The 19,567-nt window shown below is 38.3% G+C and overlaps 1 protein-coding gene across 2 annotated transcripts in view; it reads right to left on the reverse strand.

The window, feature by feature from the left end:
- Positions 1-19,567, reverse strand: part of glrb (glycine receptor beta) — a 66,308-nt gene that overhangs the window by 23,773 nt on the left and 22,968 nt on the right. For both annotated transcript variants that reach the window (XR_001170973.3, NM_001078787.1), the window contains 2 exon segments: positions 13,504-13,610; positions 9,630-9,697 (listed from right to left, as the gene is read on the reverse strand). Coding sequence is in view for 1 of the 2 variants with exons in the window: in NM_001078787.1 (NP_001072255.1) it covers positions 9,630-9,697; positions 13,504-13,610 (175 nt within the window). In the remaining variant the exon portion in view is untranslated.

Raw genomic sequence — 19,567 nt, forward strand, 5'->3', positions numbered from 1 at the left:
TAATATCATATTCCAAGTAGACTATTAGAGGTCGTCAAATATCTGACATCAGTCATAGGCAGTTTTTACAGCCCCTTCAAGGTAAGCTAAATCAGTTACACATTGTTCATGTTACTTCATAAAGCACAGTTAGACTAAACGAAAAAATAGAACAAAAAGCATTTATAACATTTTACCACCTGCATTCCAATGCTTTCAGGATTAATTTCTTAGTCTATAAATCTTGGCATTTTTTCCACATGAATATTAAAATAACAGTTTCCAAACCGAACTCCCTTTCTGCCCTTTGTGTTTCACATGTGGAGAGCTTTTACATGATGTCAGCTCCCTGATCAATAAAAGATGCTTGCCGATGAGTCTTTTGTTCTGTGTGGGCAAGCTTAGTTCTAACAGTTTTTATACAAAGTGGCTAGAACTTCAATCATATTATATAAAAATGTAATACTTACTAAACTTTTTTGCAAGCCTCCCTTACTGGTCCAAAGGATGGTTCCAAAAGTGAGTACACTGAACGCTAACAGATAAATGATATTTTTAGAATGTATTATCAATTTAATTCAGCTTTATTTATATTGCACCAACATTTCAGGTCCAGAACTTGGTGTAGGCAGAAGAAGAGGCACATGCTTAAAACACAACGCTGGGGGGCGTTAAGCACGTGACCCTTCTGTCTGCCTAGGATCGCTGGGTGGGATTTTTGTCACTTTGCTGATCGGAAGCTTGCCTTTGGCACACCTTCTACTTGCCTTACCTTCTACTTGCCCTGGCACTGCAACATATGCTTTAAAGTGGTTAAACATCATTTACATCAGTTTGTGACTCGTGGGGCTCACAGTCTATGTTACCATCACTGGACACTTCACATATTCCTTAGAACCAAGATGGAATATGGAGAGTGTATACAAATGAATGAGGAATTTGTTTCTACATGGCATTCTTATCCTAGAACTGGTGATGGACTGAGACCTAGAAGAGTCACACAGGGTTCAGTGTATACAGATGTCACCTTCCCAAGGGTAAAGCAGGTAATCGATAGTTATGCAAATGTCAGAAACAGAAGGTAGTTACTGCATTTAACATAGGTTCCCCATCATGATGACATCAGATTAAAAAACTCTTATGTTCTTAAAATTGTTCATTTTCAGATAAGAGATGCAGTTCCCTGACTGCCAGATATCTGTTTCTAATATTACTGTTCACCTCCTATAAAAAGTGTTCTAGTGTTCTGGACAAAATAAAAGATTACTGCTAAGTATGAATGTACTGTAGGCCTTTCTTCTGCCATGTCTGGATAAAGGCCCATTTAGTATTATATTTCTACACCACACAAACATGGGCACAGCTGAAAGCATATTTTTTTCCTCAGTAATTGATATAGATCAGAAGACTGATAAATCACAAATAAGCCAAACATTCAGTTTTCTAGTACTGCCAAAAATATAACTTAATATAAGATTTCATATATCATGAATATTTTGAAATTTGAGACTACCACTTTGCTAAAGAAATACCTAGAATTCAAAATATAATATAAGATAATAATAATGTAAGGTGAAATATAGATAAAATGTAAGTTAGTTGATCTAAATGTTCAGAAAATGGTCTGACACAGAAAAGAAGAATACAAAAATGTATTCCTATATAAGACAAAACATACCTAACATACCATATGGACAGGCTGTTAACCATTTGTTTGTACACACTGCTAGCAATCTTGTCCAGTACAGGTCCTGATCCAATCATTTGGAAGTCCACAAACATTTGTTATAAATTAATGTAAAGTGCTGCATAACTTGCTGGCACTATATGAATAAATGATGATGATGATGATGATGATGATGATGATGATGTTGACTGTGTTCCACCCAACAAACAGATGCAGATAGAAATATGCACTCATTTAGGAAAGTGTAATGTGTAAGGTGAAAAACAGGTCCAAATTGCCATGTGTTTTTCTCACAATGAGCATTTTCCCCATAATTCAAATGTAATAGTAGGGACCCAGCAAAAATCTTGTGGTCAATCTGTGTACAGAATACCAGTGCAGACTCAAATTAGTTTTTTCCACATTTTACTGGCATTAATAGGTGGTGTAAATTGCATCATTTGGCATGTAGCCTTAGCATTCTATTCATTAAGTGTATGTGTAGGTACAGTATGCAAAGGGAGCACTGACACCTCCTCAAGACAGTTATTAATTTCAGGCCCCTTGATCTGTGTTATATGATTCCATCAGATTGCTATCTGTGAAGACAGAAAGGCAGGTGGAATTGGGGTGTGTCTGGGTGTAGCAGTGACAACAACATTCAATAAGATGGCCTCCAGTGGGAGCTTAAATAGATAAATCACGTACACAGAATAATAAATGCTAAATATAACTTTTTCCGTGCTTAGATGTTTGTGCTTCGAATGTTCTAAGTGACAGCCAAGAATGGAGCATTTATACACTTTCTAAAGCTCTTCTAATGATGTCACTCCTGGCAAGGAAGGATATTAGCATGAACTATGTCTGTCAAACAGGAGCAGAAAAGCAATTGCCTGCGGCTGTGATTACGGGAGGGGCAAAGCTGTATTTAAGTCTATAATGAACAACATGACAGCTTTAAACAGCAAAAGAAAAGGAAGAGAAGAACATTTAACAGCTCCACATTCTTCTTTTTGTTATTAAAGAAACTGCACAGGTAATGTAATGCTTCCCATAGAATTTAGTGCAAAATTACTTCACTGTTTTAAGCACAGCAGGTTCACTTTAAAAGAAAGAAAGAAAACACATTTCATAACAGAATGGTATAACCCTTGGTGTGCAAAGCACAATGCATGCTTCTCAGAGTTCCTCTCCCTATCCCTTTGTAGAGGAGCTTATATTCCTCTAGGGTAAAAGGCAATGGAAGTTGGCAATGTGTTAGTAATAAGGCCGTCAATGAGGTAAAATTTTTAGTCATCTGATAAATCTGATGTGTAAATGTCCTAGAGCTGACTCTTTCCTAGAGGACTGGGCCATTGTAGGACATTCTATTTTTTTTGTTCTTGAACTACACCAGTCTTTGAAGAACCTGTATAAGTCTGCCAACAAAATTGAAGCTTGGGCAAGTATTCCTCTTTCAGAAGGACAGAAAAATGTATCTCCTAATTTTCCTATAAACTTTAATGGAGGTTTCATTAGATAACCCATGGGATAAGTTTCTCATCGTATTGACTTACTGCCCCATTGTATTTAAACATTGTGTATTTTTATGCTAGCATAAATCCACAGTGATGGATTAAAATTGCTATTGTTAATATTTATTTGCATGTTCAATGAATAGGAATAATATATAGCCCCAGCTCCCTCCACCAAACATGGAGTGGCTTTAACTTCCCTAATTGCCCTGTTTAGCTTAAGAAATAATATTAGGTAAAAGGATGTTTAACACAAGCAATAATTCATTGAACTCATGTTGAACAAGTAGGTATAGCCTCTTTAAGGCATTGTGCTGCACTTAATAAAAAATACTCCTTATAGAGAAAACCCCTGGTCCAAAACACTCAGCATAATATATCTCATACTTGTGGAATTAAGCACCAAAATTATTTGAAAGAGGTTGGAACATAGCTGATAAATATTGTTTTGGCTTGTCATTGCCTACACAATGAATTATATAAATGCAACATTATAGTGCATCATATGGCAGAACATAAGATATGATGCATACAAAGGGATATCCTTTAAAAATGAACACAAAAATGAAAATTTGTTATAAGCTTCATCATACTGAAATAAGCAATTTAATACAGTATATAGAATCAATTAATTAAAAATTCTGTAATTTCTGAAATAATCACGTTTATCTTCACTATACCCTTCAGCATCTGTCTCTCTTCATTCTGGTCTCATCCAGGAGTCAGAAATTTGACTTTGATTGACAGTTAGATCTAATACAGTATATACCTCTGAGGGAGGGAGCTTTCCTAGCAGGTGTATTAACGCTAAGGCTGATGTCCAACGGAGTGTGTTAGCCGCCTGCAATAAATCTCTGCTATCCCGGGCGACTAAACGCTCCGAAATGCCTTTCCACAGGTACAAATAGGAATTGCTGGTGGAAAGGCATTCACATCTCTTCTGTTTTCTGAAGTTGAAGTTTCCTCTTGCCGGCAACTGTGTGTGGCAATTCAAAGGCCTTTCCACCAGCGACTCCTGCTGTTGCTGATGGAAAGGGATTTCAGAGCGGTTAGTCACCCCCGTGATAGCAGAGATCAATTGGGGGCAGCAAACAAGCTCTGTGGGACATTTGCCCAACTCAACTGATTCAAGCAAAAACAAAATCTAACAAAATAATTTACTTTGGCACAAATCCTGCATGGAAAGAGACAGAATTTCCTTTAAAAGAAGACCTCTTTTAGGTAAAGGGTACAACCCCCCCAAAGGCTGTATTAGACCTGTCAATCAAAACCAGACTCCTGCATGAAGAGAGACAACGTTAGTGAAGAGTAATGTGGTAATTTCAGAAATGGTACAGAATTTTTAATTTATTATACAAAGAATTTTTTTATATTTTAGTATTATGAAGCTTATATTAAATTGTCATTTACGCCACAGTTCCCCTTTAAAAAAACAGTCCAAAGATGTATTCAAGTTAATAAGTTAACAAAAACATCTGCATGGTTTGTGTTGTGTCATTACAACAACACAAGCCCCCGCTCTTATATAACAGTGTTTGGCAATGGGAGCAATGAAAAGAAAATGTTTCAGATTTTTATTAAACCCAGATATTAAGATGATTGCGTGATTGAAGAGGACAGTTTCAATTAGCTATAGAATAAATCTAAACAGACATAACTCTAATGGTTTACGTCCATCTTCAATATTCAAGCCAGTTCAGCACAAAAGAAATTTTATGCCAGGCCAACATGTACTGTACTTCCAGTGGGAATTGCCATTTGATTAATATGTTGCTATTTTATCCATAAACCTGTCCCAGTTTTCCAGCTGGAATCATCCATAAATAGATATAGTCTGCTTCTTTCAGCTGTAAAACAAGCTCCTGCTATGGCTTACATTAAACAAGGGATTCGGCTTTTAATCAATGCGAGCAGAATTTTGTGATAAATGTGGTGCATTCTTTTTGCTCAATATGGTGTCCTAATTTTGCAGTAAAGATACTATATATAAACTCTGACAAGTCTTCCATTCCACTGCTGTCTTCTCAGGCTACCAGTCTGGTCAGGTCTGTTTTTTTAACTCAGTAAAGTCAATAGAAAATTATATTTAGTGTATCTGAGTAAGAGGTTATATTAAGGCAATAAATTAAAGGGAAACTCCGGTTTCCAAACCAAAATTTATAAAAGAGCCCCAAACAACACAGAAACACCTGAAATACCTATGACTGTATTCTGTTCCTTCGAAAAGTATGAATAAATACTATTTTTATATACTGAAATCCAACTGCAACACAGTTCTTCTCTTTCTGCATCACTTGAAATCCTGGCAGAGGAGGAGGGACTAAAACACTGATGTTATCCATTGTAAAAACTTCTCTACAGCTTACAGGCAACATGCAGGAGCTACATAACCCACAATGCATTGTGCTGTGATGTTCCTTTCCTTATTGACATCACGTGTGCAGGAAACTGTGGCATTTAGAGTATGCAGGCTGAGGACTACTGTGACTTTTTTTTTTTTTTTAGTCTAAAAGTAGTCAACTAGACCAGCAGGAGAACAGGGGGCCAGGCTTAGGTAACTGTTCCAAACCATAGTATTACATTAAAAATTATGAAAATGCTGCATCTTATCAACTGATGTATATTGAAAATGTGCTTGAAATTATGTTTGCTTTTCAATAAGCTTAAGGTGTGTTTGGCTAGCGTTCCCCTTTAATTTAAAGGAAAAGAATTTAAAGTGACACTTCTAATCTAATATCTGAATTGCAAAGTTCTGGATCCATTTGCCACTTCATTATGCTAGTATGGATGCTTATACAGGTATCGGACCCCTTATCCGGAAACCCGTTATCCAGAAAGCTCCGAATTACGGAATGCCCGTCTCCCATAGACTCCATTTTAATCAAATAATTCAGAATTTTAAAACTGATTTCCTTTTTCTATGTAGAAATAAAACAGAACCTTGTAATTGATCCCAACTAAGATATAATTAATTCTTATTGGATGCAAAACAATCCTATTGGGTTTAATTAATGTTTTATTGATTTTTTAGTAGACTTAAGGTATTGAGATCCAAATTAAGGAAATACCCCTTATCCGGAATACCCTTGGTCCCGAGCATTCTGGATAATGGGTCCTATACCTGTATAAATGTGTTTTGCCCAGACCTGACAATTCTGCCTGCATCTGTCTTCTCTGTGCCCTGCACATACCCAGGAGGAGGTGCCTACTCTTCCTTCATAGGAGGCAAGACAAAGACCAACTGAAGACTCAATGTAACATATGTGTAGTTACTCCATTGGAAATCCTTGTATTATAAATACAAACCTGCCGTTAGTGGTATCAAGCATGACCAATTTCTGCCCAGTGGTTTCGGTACTACAAATCTCTGTGAGTGTACGGAGTACGAGGCACGCTTCTCAGCAGCAGGTTTTATCACAAATAAGAACAATTAACTGACTGTTTAGGGGTTGGCTAGTGGACTCATATAAAGTCCTTTAGGAGAGAATGTTGAATGGTTATATATTATAGCCTTGTAAATCTCATTTTATCGGTTGTGACCTCAGCTGAACCACCAGTAGCCACGGGTAATAAAAGCAAATAAAGATTTTTCCATGTTTGCGTTTTACAGTGAACATAGAAAAGTTGAGTGCATGAAAGAGGAAAGGAAAGAGATGAAGTAGCTAACAAAATTCTCACTGAACCCTATACATAAATAGAGATTACTTTATCAAATTTTTGGAAAGATTTATTTTTGTACTGCATGTGGTAGAAGCATTACAGTAAGGGGTAAGCCATTTTTTATTACATTGGAGAAGAAAGCTCGATAGTCCTTTTAGAGATAAAAGCTGAAGAAAGAATATATAAGTGTTCAATATAGGGAATTATCTATGCTGACCATTTTTATCAGGTCTCTCTCTATAGCAGGGGTGGGCAAATTTTTGGCTCACGGGCCACATTTACTCACCCCCGGGCCGGACTGGGCCAGGGCGGGCAGGGCCAGGCCTAATAGCAAATTGTATTCCTGCTGCTGTTATGCAATGTTTTTTACGTTAAAGCCCATTTTTTCCTAGCTATGCCATGTATTACATTAAGCAAGCTCCTTGGCACCTAGGCCATGTCCAATTCTGTAAGCAACCAGAGGACACAAGCAATGTTTTAGAGAAACTGCCAAAGCACTCAGTGCTAGCTTTAAAACTGTTAGGCAAGGCAAAACAAAAAGAATTTTAATTTTAAATACATTTAAAACCTAACATTACACAAAGATTTCCGAAACGTAAAAATAAGAAACAAGATTTAGCAGAACTTATATATATATATAGTAATACTTATATATAGTAATGGGCAGGGCATAGAACTTTGTATTACTAGGTTTTATCTTATCCATGTAGATTTCATTAAAACAACTTAGCAGTTTTACCTCTGCAGGGCACAGCGTACCTTGAAATTCTAACAGGAAAGACGAAGGAAAAAGGCAAGTGACAGTGCATTAACCAATATAATAAGGAAAATATATTAGATCCTACTACTCACAAGCATTATCAGTAGTGCATATCTTATACCAGCAATGGTCTACTTCTCCTCCGCTCTTACACCCACAGTATGGCATACCATACTATAATAAATTTAAATACATACTTTAAAATTAAACAAAATGAAAATTAATAACAAAAATTATCATTTTACAACGTAGTATTGTTCATGAGATGGTTATTAGGTTGTGCATTTTTCATGGCAAGTTTTTAAAGACCTGCTTGAGGGTTTTTTTTTTATGCAAAATAGTATAAGATACCTTAGTAAATTCAGTAACAAAATAGCGTATTAGAATATATATTATATAAAGTGCATGCTGGTGCATGGCAGATGAGATTTTATATATTTGTTTGTATTTGCAAACCACATAGTTAATACACATTTCAGAAGGGAAATCTTTTACATGTATTTTTTCTTATATTTCCCTTTTGGGTGTTATTTCAGAGCAGTACATTGATGATCCAGTTATTTATCAAAAGTACAATACATAAAGGTGATTACAAGTTTCCCTCTAGCTGGGGCATTTACATCTGTTTCCTCACTCAGTACCATGAACTTACATTTCCCAACTGTCCATGCTGTGCAACATCCTTTATATAACAATGGAGCACCGAGTGAAACAAGACCAGAACTGTCTAGCTAGCCACACACTTCTGGATCTTTGGAAAGTTTGTTAAATAACATAAATAAAAAGTATCACAAATCTCAGACAGACTAACAAGTGGTTAATGAGATTATGACACCAGTTGATGTTTGACTAAAAACCTGGCTAAAGAACATGAAGATAAACAAGATATTATAGCCCATGCTAAGAATAGATGTTTCCGTACCTTTCATATATTAAAAAATCTCAGCTGTGAATCATATATTGGCTGCTCCATCTACAGTATATGCCTTGAGCTTAACTTTCCATTTTGCACTTCCTCAGTGTCACTGTAGTCCTCACATTACCCCTCCCTCCTTACAGTTTATAATTGCGTAGCATGGGCAACAGGTCCCTCATTCTGGCATATAAACAAGATTATGAAATGATCCAAAGCTTGTCTTAATAACAGCGGCCACAAAATGGTGCCTGCCTGCTTACTGTGATGGTGAATTCTGAAACCGAAGGAAACAAGATCTATAACATTTATTTAGTTTCAATAAGTAGTTTATTTTGCCTGACTAGTAAAATAGAAAATAATTTGGAATTATGTCTTTAAATATGCCTTTAAATACCATTTAGGTATGGAAACTTTTGCCATTTTCCAGCTGTGTGGAGGAAGCAAATTCAGGTACACCACAGCACTGGAAATAACAAAGGCCGATGGCTTGATGGCTTCTCCCTAGCTGGAAACATACACCTACAATATCAAATTCTTTTTCCCAACATCCATAAAGGTATGGATGACTTAACTTATATATTAATGTTCCAGAATGAAACCCTTCCCTAGAAACGTAATACAATAAAACACTCTTCGATAGCACTGTACAGTTGCAAACAGTGCAGCACATTCAAATAGTTTACAAACTACTTTTATAGAATGGATCAGCAGAACACTGATGTGTATTACACATTTACAACTGACCCCAGTGTGCTAGACTGAATAGAAGGCTACCTTTTTTATTATGCTTATTTATATATAATGCAGAAAGCTTTACATGTAGTGGAGGCGCAAGCACATACATATACACATACACAAGTTCCACCAGAAGTCAGTTAGCAGAATGTTTTTCTTTAATGGGAAGAAGGCAGAGCACCTGGAGAAAACCCATAAAAACACTGACAGAATATACAAACGACACACAAATATTAACCTAGTTAAAACTGATTTAAGCATTGCCTAAAATAGCATTGCACTGACATATATAATGCAGCACAAAACTTAAATGAATATCAGTAAGCCAAGAATCTTGGCATAGAAAAGAGACAAAACAATATACTATAAATTTGCAAATTTGTATAACTTTGTACTTGCCATTGTTGTTTCTTGTATAGATCCAAAACTGTTTATAAAAATGTTGACTACAACATCCACAGGAATTCCTGAAAAATAAACAAAGAAATAAAAAAAAGTGTTAGCAAAACTATTTGGTAACTGAACTTTTTTTGCAAAGTATGTAGTGACTAAAACCAATATGGGAACCATGAAGCTACTGCCAGGTCTAGGGTGGAGACCGCTCAAGGGGTTTCCCAGTTGCAATTGCACCCCATTCATTAGACGAGGCAGTTACATGAATTGCAACTATATACGCTCTTTGTTGCTTCCATTTTAGTTAATGACCCCTATAAAATCCCCCAACTCTAACTCTCAGATCTGAGTTTGGACCAAATGATATAGCGTGTAAAGGGCATTAAACAGTGTCTGTGAGCCTTTATTTTATAGAGAAAACCCTATTTCTGCGATTTCTATGCAGTGTTCAAGCAAACCAATAGCGCTCTCTCTCTCTTAAAGAAACTATAGATCCTTTTTTGTGATACAAAACAGCACATTGCCTATTGAAACTAATGTAGGAACTAAATATAATAATTACAAATGGCGTTAGTCATTTAGTGACATAAATAGGCTTCAGAAACAAAATATGAAAACACAGAAACCCCTAATATACCTATCGCTGTAATCTGTTTCAAAAAGTATGCATAAATACCATTTTTATATGCTGATATCCAGCTGCAAAACAGTTTTCTTTTTCTGCGTCATTTGAAATCCTGGCAAGGGAGGAGGGACTAAAACATTGATGTTACAAATTATAAAAACTTCTCCACAGTTTACAGGCAGCATGCAGGAACTACATAACCCACAATGTATTGCAGTGTGATGTTCCTTTGCTTAATAACATCACGGGTGCAGGGAATTGTGGGATTTGGAGAAGGCAGGCTGAGGACAGTCAACTACTGTTACAAGTAGTCAGACAGATCAGCAGGAGAACAGGGGGCTATGCTTAGGTAACTGTTCCAAACCAGGTATAGGATCAGTTATCCGGAAACCTGTTATAAAGAAAATTCCAAATTATGGGAAGACCATCTCCCATACTCCATTATAAGCAAATAATTTAAATTATTTGTACCTTGCACTTGATCCCAACCAAGATATAATTAATCCTTATTGGAGCCAAAACAATCCTATTGAGTTTAATTAATGTTCAAATGACTTTTTGTACAGTTAAGGTATGGAGATCCAAATCATGCAAAGATCCCTTATAAGGAAAACCCCTGGTCCCGAGCTTTGATATATACATATATATTATAAAATTGCTTGAAATTTTGTTTACTTATCAAAAAGCTTGTTGTGTTAAGGTGGAGTTCCCCTTTAAGGTTGACACCTGTATCGCAAAAGTGCTAAGCAGAAGCATGGCCATTAAAGCAAATGCACACAAAGAACTAAGAAGTTTGGATTTAAAAGTCCATTACTAGTACATTTCCAGCAGTAAGGCGAGGACAATAGCTCATGTACAGAACATATTTAGAACCTGCTTTTTGCTGTGCTACAAAAAACGGTTGCTACAGCAACATGCTTCGTAGATTACAAGTTATTGTCACCGCAGCCCACGCAGCAACACAAAGTACATTAACAAAGCAGACCTGTTCTTTTAATTTTTCCACATATCTCACCCGTGGGTGCTAGCAGAGCTCTGAAAATGGATTTTTCTTATGCTGGAAATCAACAGGCACAACATCCGACATGTTTTGAATCAATAAACACTGATTTTAAGGATCTGAGTGAACTGGATGAGATGTACCCATGATTCTTATAGTATTTACAGCATTAATAATAAAATGAGGTGTTTTATTTGCAATGTCAACTCAATATGCTGTTATCAAACATTTTTAGCTGTACTGTAAACAGTGGCTGGTTATGAGTGGGCAGGTGCTAGGTGATATCTACACTTCCTTCTCTAATCAAATGTGGGGCTTTTTGTATTATAAATAGTGATGAGCGAATCTGCCCCAATTCGCTTTGCAGAAAAATTTGCAAAATGGAGAAAAATTGCAAAATGCATTGAAGTCAACAGACAACATTTTTTTCTACCTGCAACAATTTTTTCTTACACATTATAATTTTTTCTGATCACTGCAGGAGCACTGAGGTATAGTACTTGGATGCTATTTTAATGCAAAAGTTTGATCACTTTAAGAACCTATCCTCATCCTCATGGCAAGGTTCCCTCTAATTCCTTTGCAGCTGTATGTGCAAAAAAAATATGTGTGTGTGAATATTTTAAAAAATTGTGAGATTAAAGGAGAAGGAAAGTCATTTTGACATTTTACTGCCAATAGATTCGCCACATTAGTGCCACTTAGAATGCTATATTTACTCAGCAGCTTTACTATACTTGAGTAAAGAGCCCTAGAAGCTCCCTTTTGATAGCAGCTGCCATTTTAGCTTGGTCTTGGTAGCTTCCTGCTGCAGTTATAGGCATGGAAGCTCATATCACACATTTCTAAGGGAGGGGGGAGTGAGTTCTTATGCATTCTTATGGGAGGGGGGAGCAGGAGAAGGAAGGGGGAGAGGGAGAGAGGACAGAACTGAGCAGATTTGTGCCGCAAACCTGAAGGAGCCCTAAAAGAGAGGAAGTCTGATACTGAAGAACATGTTCCCAAAAACGGGAAAAAAAGGACAAGAAATCCTGTGTTTCTTTTGATAGAGGACTCTGCTTTTCTTTGAGTGCTTATGACTGTATTTGCATAGACCTTTCTGATAAAGCTTATTTAGTTTTTACCTTTGTTCTCCTTTAAATGCAAAACCTTGGGTTTTCACACAAAATTCTTTCTGAGTGCCACAAATTTGTAATTAAAATTTGTGCAAAGCTTAGAGCGAACAATACTCATGGCTGTCCTCTGTATATACAAAATCTCATAGCACTCAATCTTCAGCTATTAGAAAACGTATAACAGATAGACAGTGTATTACCTATTCAACTCAGCTAAAGTGGAGGATCCATGGTAATATAATCTATACATTAGATTACACAAGATACACAAGACCAGTGTACATGCTTAGTTTGTAAGACTATGAGGAAACTTCTGGCTGATTGGCTCAGATCCACATTCCTAAGGGGGGAGAGTGAGTTTTAAGCATTCTTGAGGGAGGGGGGAGCAGGAAAGCGGAGAGAGGAGAGAGCTGCGTGTCTTTGGCAGAGGAAAACAGACACAACAAATCTTTTGACAGAGAAGTCAGTGCAGCGTTTCTGTGAGCGCTTATGGCTGTATTTGCATAGACCTTTCTGATAAAGCTTACTTAGGTTTTACCTTTCTTTCTCCTTTAATGTCGCCGCATAAACACGGAAGTGTAAAAAAACCCTTCCAAACATTTAACCCTTCCAAATCCTGATTAGCATATGCTAATTAGGATTCAGATTCGGTTTGGTGCATCCCTACTATACATAATATCACACTGTATAGGAGCTCCTGATTCTTGGCTTGTACATGGATATAGAAGGCAACCATTACCAACCTCACATCAAAGTAACCATGGAAATGTTTTTTTATGCTGGTTATTATTAGTGATGAGTGAATCTGTCACAGTTTGCCGAAAAATTCACAAAATAGTTTCAAAATGCAGCTACCAAACAACTTTTTTGAGGCACGCAACTTTTTTTATGCAATCACGACTTTTTCCTCACTCTGCAAATTTCCTTTGCACCAAATTTTTTCAGCAGTTTTTTGAAAAAAATTGCCAATGGCGAAATGCGGAATTTTGCAGCAAATCTATGCCTTTAGAATTTTTGTATCACTAGTTATTATATATAAATGTTTTTAAAGCCTAAACCAACAGACCATAGTGGTAATAAATAATTGATATAGCAATACAACACATATTTTACTAATCAGTTATCAAACATATAAAATACCTTTGAAGTTTGGTCGTACCCTTGGATCATAACTGACCAAAAGTCTGTTCAGTATGTTGCTAGTGGAGTTAGCAGGGACTCTGGCAAGATCTTCAGCAGATAGTTGGCTGCAATGAACAAGGAGAGCAATTTAATTTAATTACATTTCAGTTTTTAGAATTTCTTAACAGAAAAAAACCCATACTGTTCACTGCAACCTCTGTTTGCATTTTATACTGATGACTTAGGGTCTATTAATATGGTGAACCCTTAGAAAATGTTTTACAAATACGCTTTGCCAAACAGACTGCAGGGAATTGAGAAAGAACAGTCTTTAGAGGATACCAGACATGCTTTCTGCATTCCCCCAGCCCCACCAATGACAAGACCCCATCTATTACAGTCAGTTGCAATTGATTTTTGAGTTTGTTCATTAATTCCTATGATTAAGCTTTTTCTGAGGTGACAATTGTTTTTAGGGAGAAAAAGACTTATGAATTAATTTGTGTAAAAAGTTCATACTGAGTTGCTTGAATTCTACTGGGGGTAAGCTTCAGGACTTGTTTTTGAATCCTTTTCCCAAGCATATTCTCAGTTTACCAAGCATTTCTAGAATGCACAACACTTTTAAATAAAAGTACCTGTAACTGATTTCCCCAGGGTTTGATTAAATGCCTCTTGAGTCATTAACCAATGAAAAAAAGCAATTCATGTATTTTTTGTAGGGGCATTTAGGCATTAAATCCATAAAGATTTGAAAACATCATTTGCAGAGAAAATTTAGTTAGTTTATTCATTAGCCCACTGGAGGTAAATGGAATTGTGCTGTGCAGAAGCTTGTTGTATCTATTAAACAAAACCTCATGTTTAATCGTTTTCATTTGTATACCAGATTCTTATTGGTTTTTACAATAAACAGTCAATACAACAGTTTCTTGCAATAGGAAATTGGCATAGTAAATGGTAATATAACACGTAGCAGTAAGCATTAGTCTACTTTAAAAAGTATGTCAAATAATATCAGAAATAAAGAAGACATCAGCACTTGATAGAGACACACAGAACATCATGTGACAGATTGAGAGGAATATGGGTGACAGATTACAATTAACAGCTGTCAAATTTGTCATGGTGATCAGTTCAGGGAGAGAAGAAAAATACATAAGTGTATAAGGAATGGTAGAGTGCTGGCTGAAAGAGTTAAGACTTTATATTCACTCAACCAAGATTTCTCAAACTGGGGTGAGGTTCCCCTAAAGCTAGCCATCGCCCATTACATCTGCCTCATGCCATGTACACTGTTGATATGTATTGTATTGTTTCAGGCAGAGAGAGGGGCTGTAGATCTTTTCAGTGCTGCATGATTGAAAGTCTAGATATTGTAAGATACAATACCACTATAGCATTAGAGGTAGCTAGCTGCATTATCTTAAAGAATATTGTAGAAAGTAAATCTTCCAATTGCTTCCAAAATGGTGTAATCTTAGGGCACTGCCACAGAATATGCCGCAAATCACCCATGTCCCCACAATTCCTCCAACAAAGAGAGGAAGAATTTGGAAATATTTTATGCAACTTTGCCTATACCAAGCACTTTCTTTCTGCCTAACTGTTGTGTCCCACATACATGTGTTATGATGTTCATCAACTAGTTTGCCTGTAGCTAGTTTGTCCCTCTCTCTTCCCTGTAGTTTGGTTCCTCCCATTTAGTCTCCCCTCCCACAGTCAGTATTTTTCAGACAAGTATCTGTAAGCATGTGCTGCATCCATCTTTCTGTATCTGGTAAAGTTACTTCGTTTTGACCTATGGATTTGTCACTGTAAGATCTGCACTGCAAGATTAAACTTCTTCAAGATCTTCACCTGTGTCTTCCATTGAGTCGCCTATCTGTGGATACTGCCCTTATGTAAGTTATTGCCATTCCACTGGGACTTGGGACAGTCTAGGGATCAGTAATTACATAGCCACAGCAGCTGAAACAGAATAGTCAAAACGAATAGAAGGCCATACAGTCATCACTGTGACGTTCAGCAGCCTGAGAGCCCTGCTAGTCACACTACAGATTGCAGTATATTGCATCCGGCATATTACAGAACTTACACAGCATCTCAGTCAGATCTACTCCAGCTACACTACAGTTATCTGTGAAAAGGCCAGTAGGAATATAAGCTGTGTGTCTGCATTATAAACTGTGTTTCTACATTATAAATTGTGTGCATTATAATCTGTGTACTCTCAATACTGCTTATCAGCCTGCATTAAGCCAAGAGAGGCAGCATTTCTACCTGCAGAGCATCCCCCCTGTGCCTGCCCTCTGCAAACTGTTACATTGTATCAACCCACGCGCAGCAGCTCCCTGTAACCTGACACTCATGGCTGAGCAAGTCTCCCCTCTGAGCCAGGCTGAAAACACTGAAGATCAGCAAATGGCTGACACTCTGCTGCAAGAGGAAGGTGCAGATAATCTGACAGAAGCAAGTGTCAAACCCAAACGTATAACCAAACTTTCTTGGAAATCTAAAGAAAACTTTGAGATTACCATGGAAGAGTTCTCAGTTGATCTAGCACATCGCTGGGAGAGGACTGTACACTACATGTCTGAAGTCACACAGCCTAGCCAGAGAGTACTGCAACTAGAGGGCGCTCTCTTACGCTTCAAGTCTGTATATGAAACTTACCAGAAGCTCTGCACTAAGTACATGTCATTCCTAAAGAGCACAAACACAGAAGAATCTTTAGAAGAACTGAAAAGGTTTGAACATCTGAACCAGGAGAGAAGTAAAAAGGTGTCTGAAACCAAAGCTAATGTAGAGGCAAGAATTACACAGCTGCAAGAAACTGCATCTCATCGCTCCACATCTACTAGGCACTCTAAGAGATCTTCGAGATCATCCCATTCAAGAAGTTCCACGCTCAGTGAACTTATAAGGGCTCGTGCAGAGGTAGAGGCAGCCAAGGTGCGAGCTGCCTTCGCAGATAAGAAAGCAGAAATGGAGGCAGAAGCTGCCTGTAAGAAAGCAGAGATGGAGGCAGAAGCTGCCCGTAAGAAAGCAGAGATGGAGGCAGAAGCTGCCCGCAAGAAGGCTGAAATTGAAGTCTTAGACAGAAAATGTGATCAAGCTACAGCAGAAGCAAAATTAGCGTCAGCATGGCAAATTCAGAAGATGCCATGGAGCGCACTAAGAACTATGTCCTCAACCAGAACAGCAATTTCTCTGCCACTTCTGAGGCTCCTGATGACACATACACTCCTTTAAGACATCAGCTTTCTGAAAATATTGTGACCACGCAAGACCTCAAACCTTCTGGTCCCTCTGCCCATCAAGATGGGCCCTCAAGCCATACCTCGCCTCACAAGCCCCAGACTATTAAGTATCAGTCTGTCAACCCAGGGGTCAACATCCTGGCCAAGTTACCGTCACCTCTTCCAGTTACTGGTATGCTTCCTGAAAACAACATTTCTTCTGAATCACGTCCTGCCAAAGCAATGAACTTCCAACCCGTTCCTGGCTTAAACCCCCATGCGAACCCATACTACCCTAGGCCACCATGTGCCGATGTGTCAGATCTTGCTAGATACATGGTTCGCCGTGAGCTCACAAGCACTGGCCTCGCAAGCTTCGATGACCACCCTGAAAATTATAGAGGATGGAAGTCTACCTTTAAAGCTGCCATAAATGACCTTGGAATACCTCCTGGTGAAGAATTTGACATGTTAATAAAGTGGCTAGGTCCTCAGTCAAGAGAACGCGTGAAGCGACTGAAAGCTGTCCACGTTGACAATCCATCTGCAGGCCTACATGCAGCTTGGGAACGCCTAGACCAGAGTTACGGTAGTCCGGAAGCTGTAGAAAGTGCTCTGCTTAAAAGATTGAAAGACTTCCCCAAGATATCCGGTAAGGATAATCAGAAATTTCAGGAACTGAGTGATCTTTTGCTTGAACTACAGCTTGCTAAGGCAGATCCACACCTCCCAGGCCTCAGCTATCTTGACACGGCCCACGGTGTAAATCCAATTGCCGCAAAACTGCCATATGGAATACAGGAGAAGTGGGCAACCATGGGCTCAAAGTACAAGAGAGAGAAACATGTTTCCTTCCCACCATTCTTCTACTTCTGTGACTTTCGTCAAGAACATCGCAGAAACCAAGAACGATCCAAGCTTCCTTTTCAATGAGTCAAACATCTCAGGTCCGAATTTCGGTAAAGACAAATTTGCTCTGGATAAACCCAGGAGCCATAGGGGCCCCATGTCAGTTAAAAAGACTAATGTGCTACCTGATCCTGTTGCTAAACTTGAAAGGGGCGGACAAGGAGAGAATACAGAAAATCCCAATCGCCAATGTCCAATTCATAAGAAACCACATGCCCTTAAGAACTGCATTGGGTTCCGGAAAAAACCACTGCAGGAACGCAAAGAAATCTTAAAGAAACTCGGGATTTGCTTTAAGTGTTGTGCTTCAACAGAACATCTCGCAAAGGACTGTAAGGCTGAAATCAAATGTAAAGATTGTGGAAGCGGTACCCATGTACAAGCACTCCATCCACTTCAGCATACCTCTTCTTCTGCAGATTCTGATCCTGCCACAAATCATGGCGGGGAGAAAACAAATCAGACAGCAAACTCTACTTCAATTTCTTCTACATGCACTGAGGTTTGTGGAGAAGATCTTTGCGACAGATCTTGTGCAAAAATATGTCTAGTCAGAGTGTACCCCAACGGACAGCCTGAAAGAGCCATGAAACTATATACGATTCTGGATGATCAAAGCAACCACTCGCTTGCCAAGCCAGAATTCTTTGACCACTTCAGGGTTAAAGGAGATTCCCTACCATACACACTTGGCACATGTGGAGGTGTTACAGAAGTGTCGGGAAGAAGAGCTAATGGATTTACGATAGCTTCTCTTGATGGTATTGTAGAACTGCCACTGCCTACTCTTGTTGAATGCAACAAGATTCCTTCCCACAGAGAAGAGATCCCTACTCCTGAAGCTGCCTTTCATCATGCACATTTAAGAGCTATAGCTTAACACTTACCACCACTTGATAAAAATGCAGAAATCCTTCTTTTGCTCGGCAGAGACATTCTAAGGGTGCATAAGGCACGCCAGCAAATAAACGGTTCCCATGATGCTCCGTATGCCCAGCGCCTTGATCTTGGCTGGGTTATCATTGGCAATGTGTGTATAAACAGAACAAAAAGAGCTACCAGTATTTCTTCTTGCAAAACCTACGTGCTGCCTAATGGACGCGAAACTCTTTTCGAACCATGTCCTTATCATTACAGTGTAAAGGAGAGATTCAACAGCACCAGAGACTGGCAATCCGCCACCAGTGACAGTAAATCCACCTTTAATCACCTGGAGGATTGCATTGGTGACACAGTATTCATTTCAACTAGTAATGATGACAAACCAGCACTTGCCATTGAAGACAAAGAGTTTCTCAAGATCATGGATAAAGATTTCACTCAAAACCAAGAAAACAGTTGGGTAGCCCCTCTACCCTTTCGTACACCTAGAGAGAGACTGCCAAACAACCGTCAGCAGGCAGTTTCCAGATTTGCTTCATTGAAACGTTCCTTTGAGAAGAAACCAGAGATGAAGAAACATTTTGTATCGTTTATGCAGAAGGTTTTAGAAAATGATCATGCTGAACCTGCTCCACCATTGAAGGAAGGCGAAGAATGCTGGTATCTTCCATCCTTTGGTGTATACCACCCCCGCAAACCTAGTCAAATTAGAGTAGTATTTGACTCGAGTGCTCAATATCAAGGAGTCAGTTTGAACAATGTTCTCCTTACTGGGCCTAATTTGAACAATAACCTTATAGGAGTGCTCATCCGATTCAGACAAGAGCCTATAGCAGTAATGGCCGACATCCAACAAATGTTTCACTGCTTCATTGTCCGTGAACAGGACAGAAATTACCTTAGGTTCCTATGGCATAGGAACAATGACTTGAATGACAAGGTTATAGACTACCGCATGAAAGTGCATGTATTCGGGAACAGTCCTTCACCTTCAGTAGCAATCTACGGGCTGAGAAGAACCGCCCAAGAAGGGGAACAAGAGTATGGAA

This window comes from Xenopus tropicalis, chromosome 1 (genome assembly GCF_000004195.4).
Source record: "Xenopus tropicalis strain Nigerian chromosome 1, UCB_Xtro_10.0, whole genome shotgun sequence".
NCBI lineage: Eukaryota > Metazoa > Chordata > Amphibia > Anura > Pipidae > Xenopus > Xenopus tropicalis.